Genomic DNA, 22,942 nt, shown 5'->3' with positions numbered 1-22,942 from the left:
TCAAATCACGACTCCGTTCACCCTCTCAGAGGACCGTTACTCAAGGATTAGTAGCTTGAGTGTCCTCTCCCTCTCCCAGTACAAAAGCCTGCATTCCTCTGGTCTGGGTCTATACTCAACCAAGGGGGTAATCTTTGTTATTAACTGTCTGTGAAATGGGACAGAGGCTTAACAAGTCTGTCAGAGTGACAAAACTAAGATGTATTGCTACAGTTTACACAATGCAGTCCAGCACAAATGCCTTTTTAAACATCTCTATATGATAGACACTTAGAGGAGATTGCACATTATCTTGGAATCCCTCTCAATCTTAAAATAAAGCAATCCTGAGTAAAACCGAATGACAACTATAGCAACCCTACCAACTGCACTAGTTATTATACCTTCTTGGCCTCATTGCTTATTTGCTGCAATACAAATACCTGGGCTGCTAAGAGGAGAGGGTGTTGTCGAGGTAATCCTAGCGGTCACACTACCTCTCAGTCTCGTGGCCTGATGCTCCTAGAGTGAGAGCGGAGTGCCCCTAATAGTGCATGTTAGTCCTGTTTGAAGATCCAGTCTGCTCCAGCTGTGGTCAGTTCAAAGCTGCATTGCTGCTAATGCCTTGAGCGAGAGGATAATGCAGATGTAGGATCTCAATTTGATCACCATGTTACAGAAGAACATTCCTGCAATGCAGGAAATGTGCAATTTGTAGTATATTTGAAATGTAAAAAGTGTTCTGAAGTTTCTAATTTCCACTTTGAAATTTCAGACTTGATTTTCACTTATAATAATCAACCACTACAAAAATGTCCATTAATTATAATCCACATAATAATTCACATTTCCTGTTCCAACAGGATTATGCTCCCACTGTAGCAAACTGATTCAAATTAAGATCCTACATCTATACCATACAAGGAGAAAAGGGGGCTTATTCTCATGATATCATACAAGAGAAACTGCTGAGACATTTGTGTTTCATTGCACCTGTAATCTCTTTGCTTTTCTCTTCCAATAAACTCTACTCTATCGTAACAAGAAATGTTCTCTTGAGTCACAAATTCAAAGCAAATCACCTTGGTTTTAGTTTTTGCTCCTCTTCCACTCATGCATCATCTCGCCATGAGTCAGATTTGTCTGACACACCTTCACACTCTTATCCATCAGTTACCTACTCTATTATCATTCTCTGTGCACGATGCCCTGCAAGCTGAAGCTCTCAGCTTTTCTCCTCAGTTCCTCTCTCGGTATGATCGAGTCACAGGCAGATTGAACGTTTAGGTAGCATTTGCATTGTCGTTTTCGTTGCACTTGCGTTCAGTAGCAACTATGAAATCACATTAATATTATGAATAGCGTTGACGTCAAATGGCAGAACCAAAGACACGGGTGGCTCCTAACGTTGTGAGATTCTCGCTAGTGTTTACAGAAAAACTGGTTCTGAGAGATTAGGATCAGGACCTGCAATTGTAACAGTAAGCAACTGCTACAAACTGGAAGACTGCAGTGTAGCCTTTGTTAGGAGTACATATTGTATGAATTGCTCAGGCATAAGAATATGAAAGTGTGTATTCTTATTTAAAATGTATGTGATTCTGTCCTTCAGCTATCATTGTCTGTTAGTATTATGTATTATTTTAAGTTTTGTGTGGACCCCAGGAAGAGTAGCTGCATCTTTGACTGTAGCTAATTGGGATCCTAATAAAATACTAATAAAATACTAATAGGTTACTGCAAAGAATTAAATGTTACAGTGAATGGTGTTATACACAGTATATTACACAAGGATGAAGGTCAATCTTATTTTCTTCAATTGTGAAATAAAAACATGGTATGCACAGGTCTATATTGTGTATGTATAAATGGCCATATGGGTATGCAGGCTGGTTTATGTTCAAATGGGTTATGAGTGGGTTACATGCGGGCTGGTTCACACAGTTTTAGGAACAGACAGTCACTGTGAAACTGGAATGGAGGAGGAGACAACCTGAGACTTCCCCTTGAGTGGATGTTGTGTTTATCTATCTGTGTCCCACCCGTTGATTTTTATATCCATGTGAGCTGTGGTTTATGGCTGGGATGTTGTTTGTTCAGTGATAAGCCATCATCACTGTGGGCCCCAGACCAGTCCCCTGGCATCAGCCGCCCAGAGCTGTTAACCTCTCATCTCCTTTCCTTTCCTTTCTCTCTCTGTCTATTCCAGTAGGCTCCACCACTGTCATGGAGACCTCTGCATCCTGCCACTGTCCTATGAGGAAAACAACTGGAGAATCCAGAGAGAAGGTACAATACTTTTACATAAATTTAATCATGTGCAGTAGATATTCTGTATCGTGAGGATTGTGGCTTTTGGGGGAATTTCCTGTGGTGCCTTTTGTAGCATTTAGGGATAGCTAGGATCAGATTTACCCGCTCCCCTTGGGTTGTCATGGAAGTTCAAGATTTTTAGAGAGTATGAAACATGCTCAGACAAGTCATATTATAGTTGAGCCAAGTGTGATGTAATTTATCTGATCAATGTTGGATTGTTTTGAATTTATCCTACAGAAAACAATGATGTTCAAAGAGTTCACCAAAGGATTCTCTCAACTTGCCCTGAGATCCTCTCTCCGAAGGAGACTTGGAAGATACAACAATGAAACCAGCATTAGACCACTGAATCTCACAAGGGTAAACCTATACTAAAATTCTCTTATAGATAATTAACTTAATTCACTTGTAGATAATAATGTACTAACTAATTATTAACTAATATTAGATGACAATATGTGAGCTGTGGTTTATGGTGGTGATGGCGTGTGTTTAGTCACTTACAGCTGGTGGCAATTTATCATGGTTAAGCATAGAGATCCTCCTAATTCTATATGGTTAAGATCCAGTTTTATGCTAATTAAAACACATGACCAATATTTGGCTAGAGAAACTCAAACACCACAAACTATTTTCAAACTGGAATCTTCAGTGTGTTCATTTCATGTTTTGGTGTATTCTATTGTCTGCATGAATGAGAATTATATTGCTTTAGACAAGGGGGTAAAGTAAGACGAGGGTTTGTGTAGAGTGCACACACATCCTCTTGTGGTCATGTCGCTATGGCAAGACTTCCTGTGCAGTCAGGAAGTGGCAGTCACTGCAAAGCAAGTAGGTTCAGAGAAGAACATTACCGGAACCCTTCTTCAGTGATCTATCAATGTCTCTCTTGGAATCTTTCAATTAACCGAAGCGATACGGCAATGTTCCTAACACATAAAAACCTTGGAATAACGAATGGACGTGCAGTAAGTGGGCCTAGACTGTCTGTCTGTCTTTCTGTCTTACAGTCTCACTGTCTAAGCTCTAAAGTCTTCTAAAGATTAGAGGTTTTACGCCAACTAAAAATATGTTACTTTAGATATAAAATCATTGTGTATCTGATTGTTGTTACCCTAATCCAAAGCAGATTTATTCACTAGTCTATGTTTGTGGTTACAGAGTCTGGCAGTGTCGGACGGAGGTGAGTTCAAACATGGACACATTCGTTTTTTTTCACTGAACATGTTGGACCAGACAATAGATGGTCTGCTTTCTCCCAGTTATACATATGGATGCACTCACTCACTCACTCACTCACTCACTCACTCACTCACTCACTCACTCACTCACTCACTCACTCACTCACTCACTCACTCACTCACTCACTCACTCACTCACTCACTCACTCACTCACTCACTCACTCACTCACTCACTCACTCACTCACTCACTCACTCTTCTGCTTAGTGCTTTGAGGAGCTGTAAATCAGAGCTGCGTGTGAATAAGTGAATTGCCCTGTAGCACAGTGTCCTCCTCCCTCAACATGTTTCACTCATATACAGTTAGCTCCAAAAGTATTGCAGTGAAACAATGAAATGATACAATGACTGTCAGCTTTCCAATAAAAGTGACTCCAAAAGGACACATTACATTATTTACCATTAATTTCTATTGGGCACAAAATAATCTGAAACAACCAAAACTAACAGCAAATGCATCCAATAAGTTTGTAGTCACAAGCTTGATGTAGTCAATGCATGCTAGGAATATGGGACCAAATACTAAACTTTTGACTACATTAATACACATAAGTGAATTTGTCCCAATACTTTTGGTTCCCTAAAATGGGGGGACTATGTACAAAAAGTGGTGTAATTCTAAACGGTTCACCCGATATAGATGAAAATACCCTCAAAGTAAAGCTGACGTTCTGCACTTCAACCTCATAGTCACTGTATCATTTCAAATTTAAGGTGCTGGAGTGCAGAGCCAAAGCAACAACAAAAATGTCACTGTCCCAATACTTTTGGAGCTCACTGTATGTACTGTTTACTGTTTGTAAAAGCTAAAGAATTCACTGTCTATTGGGTTCACCTGCCTGTCTGGCTCTGAAGTTACAGTGTTACCACAATGACTTCCTCCTCAATAGCTGACAGCCGTATGTGAGAGAAAGTCACGTGAGGGAGTTGCTCAGGACTTGTTCTCTTGTACATTCATCTTTTAATTTCCTGTAGATTTTCACAACTCAGTGATTAGATTAAAGTGTTCTGTATTCAAAATCACGTTACTATGTTCAAGTGCAGGAGAAGACACAAATAATATTTCAAAGTGAATAATGATGAGTGAGCACAAATATCACCCCCCCCCCCTCCCCCAACAACAAAAAAAGCACGTCTTGGGTGTATGATATTTGTGCATCTGTAACTTTCTCACTCATCATTATTCATGATTCATTCAGGACTATCCGTAATCATGGTAGCATCAACATTAATGTAGAAGTGTTTAGAAACATATTCTATTCTTATTTACAATAAAAGGGATTCCAAAATGACAATACATTATTTAACATTCATTTCTATTGGGCACAAAATAATCTGAAACACAACCAAAACAAACAGCAAATGCATCCAACAAGTTTGTAGAGTCACAATAAGCTTGATGTAATTATTTAATGCTAGGAATATGGGACCAAATACTAAACGTTTGACTACGATAATACACATACAGTGGGGAGAACAAGTATTTGATACACTGCCGATTTTGCAGGTTTTCCTACTTACAAAGCATGTAGAGGTCTGTAATTTTTATCATAGGTACACTTCAACTGTGAGAGACGGAATCTAAAACAAAAATCCAGAAAATCACATTGTATGATTTTTAAGTAATTAATTTGCATTTTATTGCATGACATAAGTATTTGATCACCTACCAACCAGTAAGAATTCCGGCTCTCACAGACCTGTTAGTTTTTCTTTAAGAAGCCCTCCTGTTCTCCACTCATTACCTGTATTAACTGCACCTGTTTGAACTCGTTACCTGTATAAAAGACACCTGTCCACACACAATCAAACAGATTCCAACCTCTCCACAATGGCCAAGACCAGAGAGCTGTGTAAGGACATCAGGGATAAAATTGTAGACCTGCACAAGGCTGGGATGGGCTACAGGACAATAGGCAAGCAGCTTGGTGAGAAGGAAACAACTGTTGGCGCAATTATTAGAAAATGGAAGAAGTTCAAGATGACGGTCAATCACCCTCGGTCTGGGGCTCCATGCAAGATTTCACCTCGTGGGGCATCAATGATCATGAGGAAGGTGAGGGATCAGCCCAGAACTACACGGCAGGACCTGGTCAATGACCTGAAGAGAGCTGGGACCACAGTCTCAAAGAAAACCATTAGTAACACACTACGCCGTCATGGATTAAAATCCTGCAGCGCACGCAAGGTCCCCCTGCTCAAGCCAGCGCATGTCCAGGCCCGTCTGAAGTTTGCCAATGACCATCTGGATGATCCAGAGAAGGAATGGGAGAAGGTCATGTGGTCTGATGAGACAAAAATATAACTTTTTGGTCTAAACTCCACTCGCTGTGTTTGGAGGAAGAAGAAGGATGAGTACAACCCCAAGAACCCATCCCAAACGTGAAGCATGGAGGTGGAAACATCATTCTTTGGGGCTGCTTTTCTGCAAAGGGGACAGGACGACTGCACCGTATTGAGGGGAGGATGGATGGGGCCATGTATCGCGAGATCTTGGCCAACAACCTCCTTCCCTCAGTAAGAGCATTGAAGATGGGTCGTGGCTGGGTCTTCCAGCATGACAACGACCCGAAACACACAGCCAGGGCAACTAAGGAGTGGCTCCGTAAGAAGCATCTCAAGTTCCTGGAGTGGTCTAGCCAGTCTCCAGACCTGAATCCAATAGAAAATCTTTGGAGGGAGCTGAAATTCCGTATTGCCCAGCGACAGCCCCGAAACCTGAAGGATCTGGAGAAGGTCTGTATGGAGGAGTGGGCCAAAATCCCTGCTGCAGTGTGTGCAAACCTGGTCAAGAACTACAGGAAACGTATGATCTCTGTAATTGCAAACAAAGGTTTCTGTACCAAATATTAAGTTCTGCTTTTCTGATGTATCAAATACTTATGTCATGCAATAAAATGCAAATTAATTACTTAAAAATCATACAATGTGATTTTCTGGATTTTTGTTTTAGATTCCGTCTCTCATAGTTGAAGTGTACCTATGATAAAAATTACAGACCTCTACATGCTTTGTAAGTAGGAAAACCTGCAAAATCGGCAGTGTATCAAATACTTGTTCTCCCCACTGTAAGTGAATTTGTCCCAATACTCTTGGTTCCCTAAAATGGTGGGGGGGAGTGGACTATGAACAAAAAGTGATGTAATTTCTAAATGGTTCACCCGATATGGATAAAAAATACCCTCAAATTGAAGCTGACAGTCTGCACTTCAACCTCACAGTCATTGTATCATTGTGCTGGAGTATAGAGCCAAAACAACAACAAATGTCACTGTCCCAATACTTTTGTAGCTCGCTGTAAGTAGTGTTTACTGTTTGTAAAAGCTAAAGAATTCACTGTCTATTGGGTTCACCTGCCTGTCTGGCTCTGAAGTTCCGGTGTTACCACAATGACTTCCTCCTCAATAGCTGACAGCCGTATGTGAGAGAAAGTCACGTGAGGGAGTTTCGCAGGGCTTGTTTTTTTGTACATTCGTCTTTTCATTTCCTGTACATTTTCACAACTCAGTGATTAGATTTAAGTTCTCTGTATTCAAAATCACATTACTATGTTCAAGTACAGGAGAAGACACATATCATATTTAAAGTGAAGCATACATGGTAGTTTCTGTATTACATCCAGTACAGCCCTGTTGTTAATGTCTCCAGAGCTGAATGTGGCACCAGAGGAGCGTGGAGCCAGTGTGGGACTGTGTTCCAGCAGTAACTCCAGTCTCCCCACCGTGCCCAGTGATGGAGCCAGTGGTGTGGGGAAGGTGGCCAGCTGGGCTGTGAGCTTTGAGAGGCTACTACAGGACCCAACTGGTGTCCTCTACTTCACGGTAGGACCTAAACCTGACTGTACACAATCTTTCAGGCTTATTCATGATGAGCTATACAGTGTGTGTTTACGGGTATTGTTTGTTTGTTTCAAGCAGAGTCCATTGTTTTGAAGAGATAAATTAAGTCATTTTGAACACTTACATTGTCAGGTAAAGGAAAGACTATGATTTTGTATGGATCATTTGACCTTTATTTAACCGCGGTCTCAGGATGTCATCGCCATCTTAGACATGGCAGGACTGCTTCTAGCTGCTAAGCAACTTTGCAGTATTTTGCTTTTTTGTGTTATTTCTTACACTATTAGCCCAGAATGTTTTTGTGTTATTACATACAGCCGGAAATAACTTTTGGATATCAGTGGCGGTAACTCACCAGCATATTACGACCAGGAATTTCCCGAATTGGATCCTTTGTTCTTACCCCTCAGGGCAATTTAACTTATCCCAGAGGCTGCTCCAAGATGCTGCTCGTCGGAGAAGAGGTATTCGGAGTGGACTTCTAGTCTGACTCAGGAGGCGGGCACACCATCCACCGCTTCTGAGTATATTACTCGCTAATGTTCAGTCTCTGGACAATATAGTAAATGAGCTCAGGGTGAGGATCTCCTTCTAGAGAGACATCAGGGAGTGTAATATACTCTGTTTCATGGAATCATGTCTCTCTCTGGATATACTGTCTCCATCCATATAGCCAGCTGGGTTCTCAGTACATCGCACAGACAGGAATAAAGAACTCTCCGGGAAGAAATGGGCATGGTGTATGTTTCATGATTAACCACTCATGGTGTGATTGTGATAACGTACAGATACTCAAGTTCTTTTGTTCACCCGACCTAGAATACCTCACAATCAAACGCTGAGCGTATTACCTCCCAAGAGAATTCTCTTTGGTTATAGTCACTTTTGTGTATATTCCCCCTCAAGCCAATACCCCAACGTCCCTCAAGGAACTACACTGGACTTTATGCAAACTGGAAACAACATACCCTGAGGTTTATTGTATTTATTGTAGCTGTGGATTTTAACAAACCTAATTTGAGGAAAACGCAACCGAAGTTCTACCAACACATTGACTATAGTACTCGTGATGGGAAAACACTCGACCCCTCCTATTCTCTCTTCCTGGATGCCTACACTACAAGGCCCCTTCGGCAAATCAGATCACGACTCCATTTTTCTCCTCCCTTCCTAGAGGCAGAAACTCAAACAGGAAGTCCGTGCTAAGGTCTATTCAACGCTGGTCTGACCAATCGGAATCCATGCTTCAAGATTGTTTTGATCATGCGGACTGGGATATGTTCCAGGTAGCCTCGGATAATTTCATTGATGTATACACAGACACAGTGACTGAGTTCATCAGGAAGTGTATAGGGGATGTTGTTCCCACTGTCCCTATTTAAACCTACCCAAACCAGAAACCATGGACAGATGGCAGGATTCGCGCAAAACTGAAAGCGCTAACCACCGCATTTAACCATGGCAAGATGACTGGGAAGATGGTCGAAATACAAACCGTGTAGTTATTCCCTCCGTAAGGCAATCAAACAGGCAAAACGTCAGTATAGAAACAAAGTGGAGTCACAATTCAACGGCTCAGACACAAGACGTATGTGGCAGGGTCTACAGACACTCATGGATTACAAAGGGGAAAACCAGCCATGTTGCGGACACCGACGTCCTGCTCCCAGACAAGCTAAACACCTTCTTCGCCCGCTTTGAGCATAACACAGTGCCATCGATGCAGCCCGCTCCCACGGACTGTGGGCTCTCATTCTCCATGGCCTTTCTGGCGCAGGCGTTCCGCTAGCGACCCACCTCGACAACATCCGGTGAAATTGCAGAGCGCCAAATTCAAAATACAGAAATAGTCATAATAAACATTCATAAAAAATACAAGTGTTATACATCGGCTTAAAGATTAACTTCTTGTTAATCCAGCCACTTTGTCAGATTTCAAAAAGGCTTTACGGCGAAAGCATACTGTCACGCCCTGACCTTGGAGATCTTTTTTATGTCTCTATTTTGGTTGGTCAGGGCGTGAGTTTGGGTGGGCATTCTATGTCTGGTGTTCTATGTTGTTCTATTTTTTGTATTTCTATGTGTTTGGCCTGGTATGGTTCCCAATCAGAGGCATCTGTCTATCGTTGTCTCTGATTGAGAACCATACTTAGGTAGCCTGTTCCCACCTGTGTTTGTGGGTAGTTGTTTTCTGTTTTGTGTATTGCACCTTGCAGAACTGTTCGTTTGTCGTTTTGTTGTTTTGTTCAAGTGTTTCGTATTTATTAAAAGTAATATGGACACTTACCACGCTGCACCTTGGTCCTCTTCTCCTTCTCCCGACAACGTTCGTTACACATACCATGCAATTATCTGAGGACAGCGCCCCGCTTACAAAAGCATACAAACATTTTACAACCAAGTAAAGGAATTACAAAAGTCAGAAATAGCGATAAAATGAATCACTTACCTTTGAAGATCTTCATATAGTTGCAGTCACAAGAGTCCCAGCTACACAAAACTTTTTGGTTTTGTTTGATAAAGTCCCTCTTTATATCCCAAAAACTCTGTTTTGTTGGCGCATTTTGTTCAGTAATCCACTGGCTCAAAGGCGGTCAAAACATGCAGACGAATACATCCTAATAGTACCGGTAAAGTTCATCGAAACATGTCAAACGATGTTTATAATTAATCCTCAGGTTGTCAATTGTCTAAATAATCGATAATATTTCAATCGGACAGTAGCGTATTCAATAGAAAGGAAAAACAACGAAGGGCGCGCACTCGGTCACGCACTCGGTCACGCACTCGATCACACACTCGGTCACGCTCATTCTTCTTAATTTTTCAGAAAACAAGCCTGAAACAATGTCTAAAGACTGTTGACATCTAGTGGAAGCCATAGGAGCCGCAATCTGGGTCCTAACCCATTAGATACTCTATAAGGCATTCAATTGAATATACCCACATCAAAACAATCCCACTTCCTGGATGGATTTTCCTCAGGTTTTCACCTGCCATATCAGTTCTGTTATACTCACAGACATTATTTTAACAGTTTTGGAAACTTTAGAGTTTTTTCTATCCAAATGTATTATATATTATTTATCCAAATATATTATATATTATTATGTGCATATCCTAGCTTCTGGGCCTGAGTAACAGGCAGTTTACTTTGGGCACGCTTCTCATCCAGACGTCGAAATACTTCCCCCAAGCCATAAGAAGTTGCATGGCTGCCGGCCCAGACAGTATCCCTAGCCGCGTCATCAGAGCATGCGTAGACCAGTTGGCTGGAGTGTTTACAGACATATTCAAGAGGAATACCTATGTAAGAATGCTGTTCATTGACTACAGCTAAGCCTTCAACACCGTAGTAACCTCCAAGCTCATCATCAAGCTTGGGGCCCTGGGTCTGAACCCCGCCCTGTGCAACTGGGTCCTGGACTTCCTGGCGGGCCGCCCCCAGGTGGTGAAGGTAGGAAACAACACCTCCACTTCACTGATCCTCAACACGTGGAACCCCACAAGAGTGCGTACTCAGCCCCCTCCTGTACTCATTGTTCACCCATGACTGCATGGCCAAACACGCCTCCAACTCAATCAGCAAGTTTGTAACAATGATGAGACAGCCTACAGGGAGGAGGTGAGGGCCCTGGCGGAGTGGTGCCAGGAAAATAACCTCTCCTTTAACGTCAACAAAACAAAAGAGATGATCGGGGACTTCAGGAAAAAGCAGAGGGAGCACGCCCCTATCCACATTGAAGGGACCACAATGGAGAAGGTGGAAAGCTTCAAGTTCCTCGGCCTACACATCTCTGACGTTCTGAAAAGGTCCACCCACACAGACAGAGGGTGAAGAAGGCGCAACAGCGCAACAGCGCCTCTTCAACCTCAGGAGGCTGAAGAAATGTGGCTTGGCCCCTAAGACCCTCACAAACTTTTACAGATGCACATTTGAGAACATCCTGTCAGGCTTTATCACCGCCTGGTACGGCAACTGCACCGCCCGCAACCGCAGGGCTCTCCAGAGAGTGGTGCGGTCTGCCCAATGCATCACCAGGGGCACATTGCCTGCCTTCCAGGACACCTAGAGCACCCGATGTCACAGGAAGGCCAAAAAGATCATCAAGGACACCAGCCACCCAAGCCACGGACTGTTCACCCCGCTATCATCCAGACGGCGAGGTCAGTACAGGTGCATCAAAGCTGGAACCGAGAAACTGAAAAACAGCTTCTATCTCAAGGCCATCAGACTGATAAATAGCCATCACTAGCTGGCTACCACCCGGTTACTCAACCCTGTACCTTAGAGGCTATTGCCCTATATACATAGACATGGAATCACTAGTCACTTTAATAATGTTTACATACCGCTTTACTCATTTCATATGTATGTGCTGTATTCTATTCTACTGTATTTTAGTCAATGCCACTCTGACATTGCTCATCCTAATATTTATACATTTCTTAATTCCATTATTTTACTTTTAGATTTTTGTGTATTGTTGTGAATTGTTAGATATTACTGCACTGTTGGAGCTAAGAACACAAGCATTTCTCTACACCCACGATAACATCTGCTAAATATGTGTATGTGACCAATTAAAATTGTATTTGATTTGATATAAGCCCTGCATGAACACATCAAAAAACAACAATTACACTATATCTACAGTACCTCCACAATCACCCAACCTCAACCCAATTGAGATGGTTTGGGATGAGTTGAACCGCAGAGTGAAGGAAAAGCAGACAACAAGTGCTCAGCATATGTGGTAACACCTTCAAGACGGTTGGAAAAGCATTCCAGGTGAAGCTGGTTGAGAGAAGGTCAAAAGTGTGCAAAGTTGTCATCAAGGCAAAGGGTGGCTGCTTCGATGAATCTCACATATAAAATATATTTTGATTTGTTTAATACTTTTTTGATTACTACATGATTCCATATGTGTTATTTCATAGTTTTGATGTCTTCACTATTATTCTACAATAGTCACAATAAAGAAAAACCCTTGAATGAGTAGGTGTGTCCAAACTTTTGACTGGTACTGTATATACACATCAATTACACAATACATGAAAAGCAAACACAAAACATTATTTGAATGAAAGCATTTTACTGACTGGGAGACAATACATAACACTGCCACAAAGATTGTTTGTCAAAATGCCCAAGAAAGTAAAGTGAGAAAGAGGCCCACGCAAGAGTCCCTTAAATAGAAAGAACCACATGGGCATCTGATTTTCTCCTGAGGGCTGGAGGATTTATGGGAAAAGAGATGAGATTCACCAGTTTGGATTACGAGGCCTGTGGAGAGCAGAGGAATGTGTGTGAGTGAGACAGAAATATCAAGTAAACAATACCCAGCAAACCGAGAACATTCCCAGGACATTAGCTAACATTCCCATTAAGTTCTAGTTAGGGTTTTTCCTAACATTAGGATGATAACGTCCCAAAAACATTCAAGTAATGTTCTTGATAAGAATATGTTTGAAATTAAATATCCTTGGAATGTTCTAGCATTCACTAAAATGTTGTGCACGACATCTGTAACAACCACCACAGAGCATTGCCCTAAGGTTCTTATTAGGTTTCCAGGTGATGTAATAACAAAATGTGTTCTGGGAACGTTCTTGCAACATCAGGCAAATGTTTTATACAAACATTGCATAATCATCAGCACAACTAGACAGTTTTTATGGCAACCTAATGAACGTTCAGGGAACGTTCTCAGAACCAATTTTGGTTTGCAGGGTATACTGTAAGTCAAATTTAAGGTAGTGTTAAGGTCCAATAAAAGAACACTGTGGAAGAGGTTTCCCCCTTAAAAGAAACTACCCACAGTTTTTAGACAGTCAAAACAGGCTTAAGATTATGCCTGGTGATAAGGTATTGTGGTTGGGTAAATATTGGTGACATGACTATTTTTCTGCTTAAACCCACAGGCTTTCCTGAAGTCGGAGGTCAGTGCCGAGAACATCTTATTTTGGCAGGCATGTGAAAAGTTCAGACAGATCCCAGCCAATCAGAAAGAGAAGGTACTTCACAGATGAAAATGGGTTTTTGACATCTTCAAGATTACCCCATGTGCTATTCTAAGAGGGATCTCTATCTGTCAGGGTTTGACAATGTTCCTTTTCTGTCCAGTTAAATCAGGAGGCTCGCTCCATCTACAGCAGTTACCTCTCAGGCAGTGCCTCCCATCCCATCAACATTGATGACAAAGTCCGCATCGAGGAGTGGGAAGTGAGAAACCCTCAACCTGACATGTATCACAAGGCTCAACAACAGGTACACCATCATGGACACATCATCTACTGTAGCAAGCCTCCATTAGAAAATAATGAAATATTCCTTTATTAAGTATTCATACAGTAGCATGGCCATCTTTTGCTGTGTGAAACAGCAGGAAAAATAAGAAATGCCATGAAAACTGAGTTTAGTAACAAAGATGGTTGTGTTGCCTGACTTAAAAAGGCTTCCTCTCTCTCTCTCTCTCTCTCTCCCCCTCACTTCAGATCTTCAAGCTGATGAAGTTTGACAGCTACACACGCTTTGTTCGCTCCCAGCTCTATCAGAGCTGCATGTTGGCCAATGTGGAGGGCAGGCCTCTACCTGAGCTGGGCCCCCGCTCGAAGAGCACAGTAACCAGAAAGACTGCTGGGACTGACATCCACTCTCTTAGTGACAGACCCAAGGCTGACCAGAAACCCAAAGAGGTACCGTACACAGAGCCGGCCCCAGGTATAAGCGTACAAAAATAAAAAATACAATTGGAACTCAGTTGGAGTTTCAACTTACTGTTTGTTGAGAGTTAGAATTGTAAAATACACAAGGTGCAGTTGAGAGATATGGTTGTGTATCAGCAGTTTTCGTCTTGTTATGTCAATCGCTGACAGTCACTCAATTATTCCAAGTCAGCTAAATATTTTTAGATTGGAAAATGAGTCTAGCCAGCTATCTGAACTTGTAGTAATCATGTCCGAATTAACGACCGGGTAAGAAGAACACGTGCTCAGAGGCCCCCATTGATTATGTTAGTCACTCTCACTCAGATCTATTAACATGGAATAAGTAATGGCAAAATGTGTAGAATTGCAGGAAATGAACTGTTAAACTTAATAATGTTATCTCCGCCCCGGTGGCAAAATTAATAGAATTTCATGAAATTAGTTATAAAATGGCAAAATGTTGTCTCCACCTCATGGCAAAATGTGTAGAATTGCGGAAACTTGCTTTAAAACTGCAACATTATCTCTGCGCCCCATGGCAAAATGTGTAGAATTACGGGAAATGTACTTTATCTCAGCCGTCAAGAGGGGGGCCACTAAAATGTTTTGCCCGCGAGGTGTGGGGCCCCTCAACTAAATCTCATTTAGGGCCGCCAAAAGGCTAGGGCTGGCCCTGACCATACAGTACTGTAAAAATGTGCTATGAAGTTTGTGCATAAACCAACACATCACTTCATAACTGAGTATTGTTCATAGAAACCAAAGGTCAAACCAGGAAAGTCTCTACCTTTGGATTTGGACGAGGGTGCAGAGAAGAGAAAAGGAGTGCCACAGAACAAGCTGACCAGAGAGAAAGGACAGGAAAAGAGAGGATCGTGGGGAGGTATAATACAATAGGGAAAGCATTGGTTCAGAATTGACATTACAGTCTATTACTTTTCTGGTCTGATGACATACAGTATGCATGCAGCTGAATATACCCCCTACCCATTCCCTTAGCTGAGCTTGCTGACCATGCTGCAGTCTTACAGAGCACAGCCAGGTCGGGATCTCTCCTCAATGCAGTAGAGGTGAGCACACACACACCAAGCTCTGACTATCACATAATAGTTATTTCGACTTTTAAATTAACTTATGCCTTTTACCCCTTTTCCCCCCAGAAGTTGGAGAAGGAGCGTTGGCGTGCGGGCCAGGCAGAGAAGTACTGTTGTGTGTTCCTACCTGACGGCACTGCCTCCCTGGCTCCAGCCCGACCTGGCCTCTCCATCCGCACTATGCTCACTGGGCTCTGTGAGAAGAGAGGCCTCCCCCTCTCGGATGTCATCATCTACCTGCAGGGCAAGGACAAGGTGAGCCTCAGTCAGAATCGGCCAGCTGTGTAATATCTCTTACCCTACGAAGTCCGGAGCTTGCTGTTTTTCTGTTCTACCTGATAATTAATTTAACACACTTGGTGTCCCATGTCTAAATCAGTCCCTGATTAGAGGGGAACAATGAAAAAATGCAGTGGAACTGGTTTGTAGGTCCAGAGTTGAGCTTGAAGGCGTTAGTGTAAATGTCATCCCTGTTCATCGGTTCTGTTTTATTGTCATCGCATGTTAAGTTTGAACACTGACAGTTTGGTGGTTCAATGAAGCTTAGAGATCCTCAATCGCTTATGCAAATCCCAAAGTTGGAGTAGTTACCACGTTATTACTATATGTATTCAGCAATATTAATATTATATTAGAATATGTAACATGCCTAATGATTTGAGGAAAATTTAAATTTGCAGTGTATAAACTTAACATTGCGAACAGGAATGGTAAACGTCTGGCAAAAAAAACTATAGTAAAGCCACGCCTCCAGTAAGCCACGCCTCCAATCTCCTGATAGGCTGCCAGCTCTACAATATATTATTAGAAAGGTTCAACATTTAGTACCACGATACCACTTTTAAACCTGGACTGGAAATGGTTCCAATCGTTTTTCCGCCATAATTTTTTCCCTCTGGGGTTTAAGAGCTACTTCATATAAGTTCTGTGTTTCGTGTAGGCTTACCCTGGTGTGACGTTTTGATAACCGCGCAAATCTCTCTCGGTCGGACAAGGTAAGTTTCATCAATAATTGTCATTGCAAATTTTTTAGAGGAAATTGAGGTGAATATGTTGATAAAACTCACCTTGTCTGAGAGAGAAATACACAGCCATCAAAATGTCTCATCAAGGTAAGTCTACACCAAGCACAATTCATTCAATTCTTTTTGTCAAATTCATAATGTGAAAAATGTGTGGCGGAAAAACAATTGGAACCATTTCTGTGTTTTTCTGGGTATTATGACGCGTCCACTGTGGCGGACTATTGAACCCATCCCATCACAAAAAGGTTCCGGTTTGAACCTTTACACAGGGGTTCCTCTAAGACCCTTTTCAGAGGGGTTCCTCTGGGAACCTTTTTGACCTGGAATGGTTCCACTGGTGTGGCAATTCTTAGAACCTCAAAAGGTTCATCCAGGCACCTTTTCCTTCTAAGAGTGTAGAGTATGTACCACAATGGGACCACACGGGATCACAATGGAAATAAGTCAGACTTTATCGTGTTAACCCGGACAAGTTTGAATATGTACTGTGTGTATATGTATTTTTTTTTAACTGGCTTATAAAATCAATCAATCAAGCAACTTCTCAAGCAGACTATTGGTTTTACCCAAAATGGTGTCTGTCTGTCACTCAAGCAGCATCTTAGTTGGAGGAGAAGGGAGAATTTTCTATGCCAAGTATAGTTGATGTACTGTGTTCATTATTCGCCTTCTGTTCTCCGGCCTCTCCCCAGAAGCCCCTCTCTCTGGATCAGGACAGCTCAGTTCTGAAGGAGCAGCAGGTCTTCTTGGAGCTCAGAGTGACTTTTGCGTGAGTGTCCACATCCTGATATTTTACGACATGTTCACTTTTGTATTTCCTGTCATTAAATAAACCCTACAAAACAAACAAAATCATACTAATGCCAAGTCGTGTCTATTTCTCAGGGTGGAGATAGTGTCCACAGGGAAGACAGTGGGTATTGTGGTAAAGTCCAGTAAGTCTCTACAGGAAGCACTGACCCCAGTGCTCCAGAAGCAACGTCTGCGACCACAGGACGTCATAGTCACCATGGTGAGTCGAACTATGGGACTCGGGTTGTGACATTCTATGCTGTTGCATAACTCATAAACCCTCTGATGTTTTCTCTCCATACTCCCTTTTATTTCAGAGTGGGAGCAAAGAGTCCCTAAGCATGAGCATGGCCGTAACCTCCCTGGCCAACAAAAAGATAACACTGGACAGAGTGAAAGGCTAGTACGCTGCAATATCCTGTTTGTTTTCTGCGTTTTCTATTGTGTGTATGTGTGTGCAGGAGAGAAACATAGACAGTGCGATTGCTTGTGCTCAAGACTGATACTGTATCCACAAAGCTTATGCATATATATCCCAAAGGAGTCAGTACAATATTCTGCAATACGCTATGTCCTATTACGCCAAACACTATGATTTCCTATGATAATTTTCTGTAAAGCATGATAATTTACAGTGCTTGTTTAGCCAGTGTTTGTCTGGTATTTACTCAGAACTTCATGATAATCACTTCCAAGAAGACAGCACAATTGGCAATACTTAGTGGTGATCGTTTGTTTTTGCAATGAATCTGAAAGAATTAAAACCAATCATTTTTAGGCAATTATTATGTAATTACAGTACCTAGTCTAAGTGCCAGTCTGTTTGTGCTATCATGCCAACCCTGTATCACTAATTGTCTTGTTTTGCTTGACAATGACAGCTATGGAGTTGGACAATGTGATTTCAATGTAAACAGCAAATAAATAGCTGACTGTAAAATATAATATAATATTCTCTTTAAGTACAACATATCTTCTGATGAAGATTATACATCTACTGTGCCTTCAGAAAGTATTCACACCCCTTGACTTTTTCCACATTTTGTTGTTTTACAGCCTGAATTCAAAAATGGATTCAATTGTGATATTGTTTCACTGATCTACATGCATTTGCACTATACCCCATAATGTCAAAGTGTAATTATGTTTTTAGAAATGTTTACAAATTAATTAAAAATGAAAAGCTGAAATGTCTTAAGTCAATAACTATTCAACCCTTTTAACAAGTCACAAAATAAGTTGCATGGATTCACTCTGTGTGCAATAATAATGTTTAACATGATTTTTAAATGACTACCCCATCTCACATACATTTATCTGTAAGGTAGCTCAGTTGAGCAGTGAATTTCAAGCACAGATTCAACCACAAAGACCAGGGAGGTTTTCCAGATAACTGAGGATGGATTAACAACATTGAAGTTACTTCACAATACTAACATAAATTATAGAGTGAAAAGGATAAAAATATTCCAAAACATGCATCCTGTTTGCAATAAGGCACTAAAGTAATCCTGCAAAATATTTGGAAATATTTTGTCCTGAATACAAAGCATTATGTTCGGGGCAAATCCAACACAACACATCACTGAGCACCACTCTTTATATTTTTTAAGCATGGTGGTGGCTGCATCATGTTATGGGTATGCTTGTCATCGGCAAGGATAGGGAGTTTTTTGGGGATAAAAAGAAACGGAATAGAGCTTAGCACAGGCAAAATCCTAGAGACAAACTTGTTTCAGTCTGCTTTCCAACAGACACAGAGACACAATTTCACCTTTCACCAGAAAGACTCACAGCTCTAATCACTGTCAAATGTGATTCTTACATGTATTGACTAAGGGGGTTGAATACTTATCTAATTAAGATATATTCGTTTTTTTATTTCCAAATTATTTATTTTCAAATGTTAGCATTTTTCTCCACTTGGACATTACAGAGTATTTTGTGTAGATCGTTGACAAAAAATGACAATTAAATCCATTTTAATCCCACTATGTAACACAGCAAAATGTGGAAAAGTCAAGTGGTGTGAATATATCTATATATAAGCACTGTAGTTGTCCTTGCGAGTGTACTTGCTTCGTTTACAGTACATTATCTCGTCATCTTTTACTTATGTGCATCAGTTACCAAAACATTTTTTCCCTCATAATACCAATGACAGTGGGACATTTTCATCATATTATGTTCCTTTAAACCTGTCTAAAATAAATAATGGATTTAGTATGAAGATCTAGGCTATATTACATAGATTTATTAGACTTTTTAATATATAGATGTTCCAAAGGTCTGCATCAGTGTGGAAGCCAGGAGATGCTAAATGTGTTTATGTTAATTAACGGTCAATTACCGTGAGACCGGCAGTTATTTGCATGACAATCACCGGTTGATTAAATTTCGGGACCGCCACACGTCTAAATTGTTTTGCGTAGTTTTGTTTTTGAGATTGAGAATATTTTATCCTATTATTTTCCCCAGGTACTGAGCAGAGCAGCAGCTCAAGGGTGTGCGGTAGCTCCTCAGGCCCTGTGTTTCAGGTGAGTGGTACTTGAGCAACGTTCTGTCTGCTTGTCTGTCTGTCTGCCTGTCCGTCTGTCTATATATCTGTCTGTCTGCCTGCAAAGCAGTTTCATTGTTTTGATTTAGGCGATATCGGAGGTAACTGCATTGGAGCTGTCAAATCAGGATACCGCTCCTGGCGTTATACCCACATGAAAAAATATCATAGTTTACTATGTTATTAAAACTGTAGTATTAGTATATTTAAAAACAGTGCCCTCTGTAATTATTGGGACAGCGAAAAATGTTTTCTTTGTTTGGCTCTATACTTCAAAACTTTGGATTTGAAATCAAAACAATGCGTATGAGGTTAAAGTGCAGACTGTCAGCTTTAATTTGAGTGAATTTTCATCCATATTGGTGAACCATTTAGAAATTACAGCACTTTTTGTACATGGCCCATCCATTTTAGGGGACCAAAAGTATTGGGAGAAATTTCACAAACATTTGCTGTTTGTCTTGGTTGTGTTTCTGATTATTTTGTGCCCAATCGAAATCAATGGTAAATAATGTATTGTGTCTTTTTGGAGTCACCTTTTATTGTAAATAAGAATATGTTTCTAAACACTTCTACATGAATCTGGATGCTATCATGATTACGGAGGATCCTGAATGAATCATGAATAATGTGAGAAAGTTATAGACGCTCAAATGTCATACCACTTAAGAAATGCTAAGCTCCCCTGTACCTCCCATGTAGCGTCTGTAACTTTCTCACTCATCATCCAGGATTCTCCGTAATCATGGTAGCATCCACATTACTGTTGCAGTGTTTAGATACGTATTCTATTTAACATTCATTTAGATTGGGCACAAAACACTTCCGGCGCCGACCGAGATGGCCGCCTCGCTTCGCGTTCCTAGGAAACTATGCAGTATTTTGTTGTTTTATGTGTTATTCCTTACATTGGTACCCCAGGTAATCTTAGGTTTCATTACATACAGTCGGGAGGAACTACTGAATATAAGAGCAACGTCAACTCACCATCGTTACAACCAGGAATATGACTCTCCCGAAGCGGATCCTGTGTTTTGCCTTCCACCCAATACAATGGATCTGATCCCAGCCGGTGAACCTAAACAACGACGCCGTAAAAGGGGCAAACGAGGCGGTCTCCTGGTCAGGGTTCGGAGACGGGCACATCGCGCTCCACTCCCTAGCATACTACTCGCCAATGTCCAGTCTCTTGACAATAAGGTTGATGAAATCCGAGCACGGGTAACATTCCAGAGAGACATCAGGGATTGTAACGTTCTTTGCTTCACGGAAACATGGCTCACTCGAGAGACGCTAACGGAGTCAGTGCAGCCAGCTGGTTTCTTCACGCATCGCGCCGACAGAAACAAACATCTTTCTGGTAAGAAGAGGGGCGGGGGTGTATGCCTTATGATCAACGAGACGTGGTGTGATCATAACAACATACAGGAACTCAAGTCATTCTGCTCACCAGATTTAGAATTCCTCACAATCAAATGTCGACCGCATTATCTACCAAGGGAATTCTCTTCGATTATAATCACAGCCGTATATATTCCCCCCCAAGCAGACACATCGATGGCCCTGAACGAACTTTATCTGACTCTTTGTAAACTGGAAACCACACACCCTGAGGCTGCATTCATCGTAGCTGGGGATTTTAACAAGGCTAATCTGAAAACAAAACTCCCTAAATTCTATCAGCATATCGATTGTGCTACCAGGGCTGGTAAAACCTTGGATCATTGTTATACTAACTTCTAGCCTACAAACAGAAACTAAAACAGCAAGCTCCCGAGCTCAGGTCTGTTCAACGCTGGTCCGACCAATCTGATTCCACGCTTCAAGACTGCTTCGATCACGTGGATTGGGATATGTTCCGCATTGCGTCCAACAACAACATTGACGAATATGCTGATTCGGTGAGCGAGTTCATTAGAAAGTGCATTGACGATGTCGTACCCACAGCAACGATTAAAACATTCCCAAACCAGAAACCGTGCATTCGCGTGAAACTGAAAGCGCGACCCACTGCTTTTAACCAGGGCAAGGTGACCGGAAACATGACCGAATACAAACAGTGTAGCTATTCCCTCCGCAAGGCAATCAAACAAGCTAAGTCCCAGTATAGAGACAAAGTAGAGTCGCAATTCAACAGCTCAGACACAAGAGGTATGTGTCAGGGTCTACAGTCAATCCCGGATTACAAAAAGAAAACCAGCCCCGTCGAGGACCAGGATGTCTTGCTCCCAGACAGACTAAATAACTTTTTTGCTCGCTTTGAGGACAATACAGTGCCACTGACACGGCCCGCTACCAAAACCTGCGGGCTCTCCTTCACTGCAGCCGAGGTGAGTAAAACATTTAAACGTGTTAACCCTCGCAAGGCTGCAGGCCCAGACGGCATTCCCGGCCGCGTCCTCAGAGCATGCGCAGACCAGCTGGCTGGTGTGTTTAAGGACATATTCAATCAATCCTTATCCCAGTCTGCTGTTCCCACATGCTTCAAGAGGGCCACCATTGTTCCTGTTCCCAAGAAAGCTAAGGTAACTGAGCTAAACGACTACCGCCCCGTAGCACTCACTTCCGTCATCATGAAGTGCTTTGAGAGACTAGTCAAGGACCATATCACCTCCACCCTACCTGACACCCTAGACCCACTCCAATTTGCTTACCGACCCAATAGGTCCACAGACGACGCAATCACAACCACACTGCACACTGCCCTAACCCATCTGGACAAGAGGAATACCTATGTGAGAATGCTGTTCATCAACTACAGCTCAGCATTTAACACCATAGTACCCTCCAAACTCGTCATCAAGCTCGAGACCCTGGGTCTCGACCCCGCCCTGTGCAACTGGGTCCCAGACTTCCTGACGGGCCGCCCCCAGGTGGTGAGGGTAGGTACCAACATCTCCACCCCGCTGATCCTCAACACTGGGGCCCCACAAGGGTGCGTTCTGAGCCCTCTCCTGTACTCCCTGTTCACCCACGACTGCGTGGCCATGCACGCCTCCAACTCAATCATCAAGTTTGCGGACGACACTACAGTGGTAGGCTTGATTACCAACAATGACGAGACGGCCTACAGGGAGGAGGTGAGGGCCCTCGGAGTGTGGTGTCAGGAAAATAACCTCACACTCAACGTCAACAAAACAAAGGAGATGATTGTGGACTTCAGGAAACAGCAGAGGGAGCACCCCCCTATCCACATCGACGGGACAGTAGTGGAGAAGGTGGAAAGTTTTAAGTTCCTCGGTGTACACATCACGGACAAACTGAATTGGTCCACCCACACAGACAGCGTTGTGAAGAAGGCGCAGCAGCGCCTCTTCAACCTCAGGAGGCTGAAGAAATTCGGCTTGTCACCAAAAGCACTCACAAACTTCTACAGATGCACAATCGA

At 42.1% G+C, this 22,942-nt stretch overlaps 1 protein-coding gene across 4 annotated transcripts in view; it reads left to right on the top strand.

The window, feature by feature from the left end:
• The first annotated feature begins 2,073 nt into the window (after positions 1-2,073).
• The window catches only part of rgs14b (regulator of G protein signaling 14b), a 29,297-nt gene continuing 8,428 nt past the window's right edge, over positions 2,074-22,942 (top strand). Inside the window, exons 1-14 of one of the 4 annotated variants that reach the window (XM_071337588.1) lie at positions 2,074-2,268; positions 2,533-2,655; positions 3,457-3,478; positions 7,185-7,357; positions 13,301-13,393; positions 13,503-13,646; positions 13,874-14,074; positions 14,843-14,969; positions 15,086-15,156; positions 15,247-15,435; positions 16,898-16,974; positions 17,091-17,217; positions 17,315-17,396; positions 19,476-19,534. In XM_071337588.1, the coding sequence (XP_071193689.1) occupies positions 2,206-2,268; positions 2,533-2,655; positions 3,457-3,478; positions 7,185-7,357; positions 13,301-13,393; positions 13,503-13,646; positions 13,874-14,074; positions 14,843-14,969; positions 15,086-15,156; positions 15,247-15,435; positions 16,898-16,974; positions 17,091-17,217; positions 17,315-17,396; positions 19,476-19,534 (1,551 nt within the window). In that variant the 5' untranslated portion in view covers positions 2,074-2,205. Of the gene's footprint in view, positions 2,269-2,532; positions 2,656-3,106; positions 3,264-3,456; positions 3,479-7,184; positions 7,358-13,300; positions 13,394-13,502; positions 13,647-13,873; positions 14,075-14,842; positions 14,970-15,085; positions 15,157-15,246; positions 15,436-16,897; positions 16,975-17,090; positions 17,218-17,314; positions 17,397-19,475; positions 19,535-22,942 lie in introns of those variants that run through there. The other 3 variants (XM_071337590.1, XM_071337589.1, XM_071337587.1) reach the window with 3 other exon arrangements.

Source organism: Salvelinus alpinus, chromosome 13, assembly GCF_045679555.1.
Source record: "Salvelinus alpinus chromosome 13, SLU_Salpinus.1, whole genome shotgun sequence".
Taxonomy (NCBI): domain Eukaryota; kingdom Metazoa; phylum Chordata; class Actinopteri; order Salmoniformes; family Salmonidae; genus Salvelinus; species Salvelinus alpinus.
This window is presented reverse-complemented; position numbering and strand designations above follow the sequence as displayed.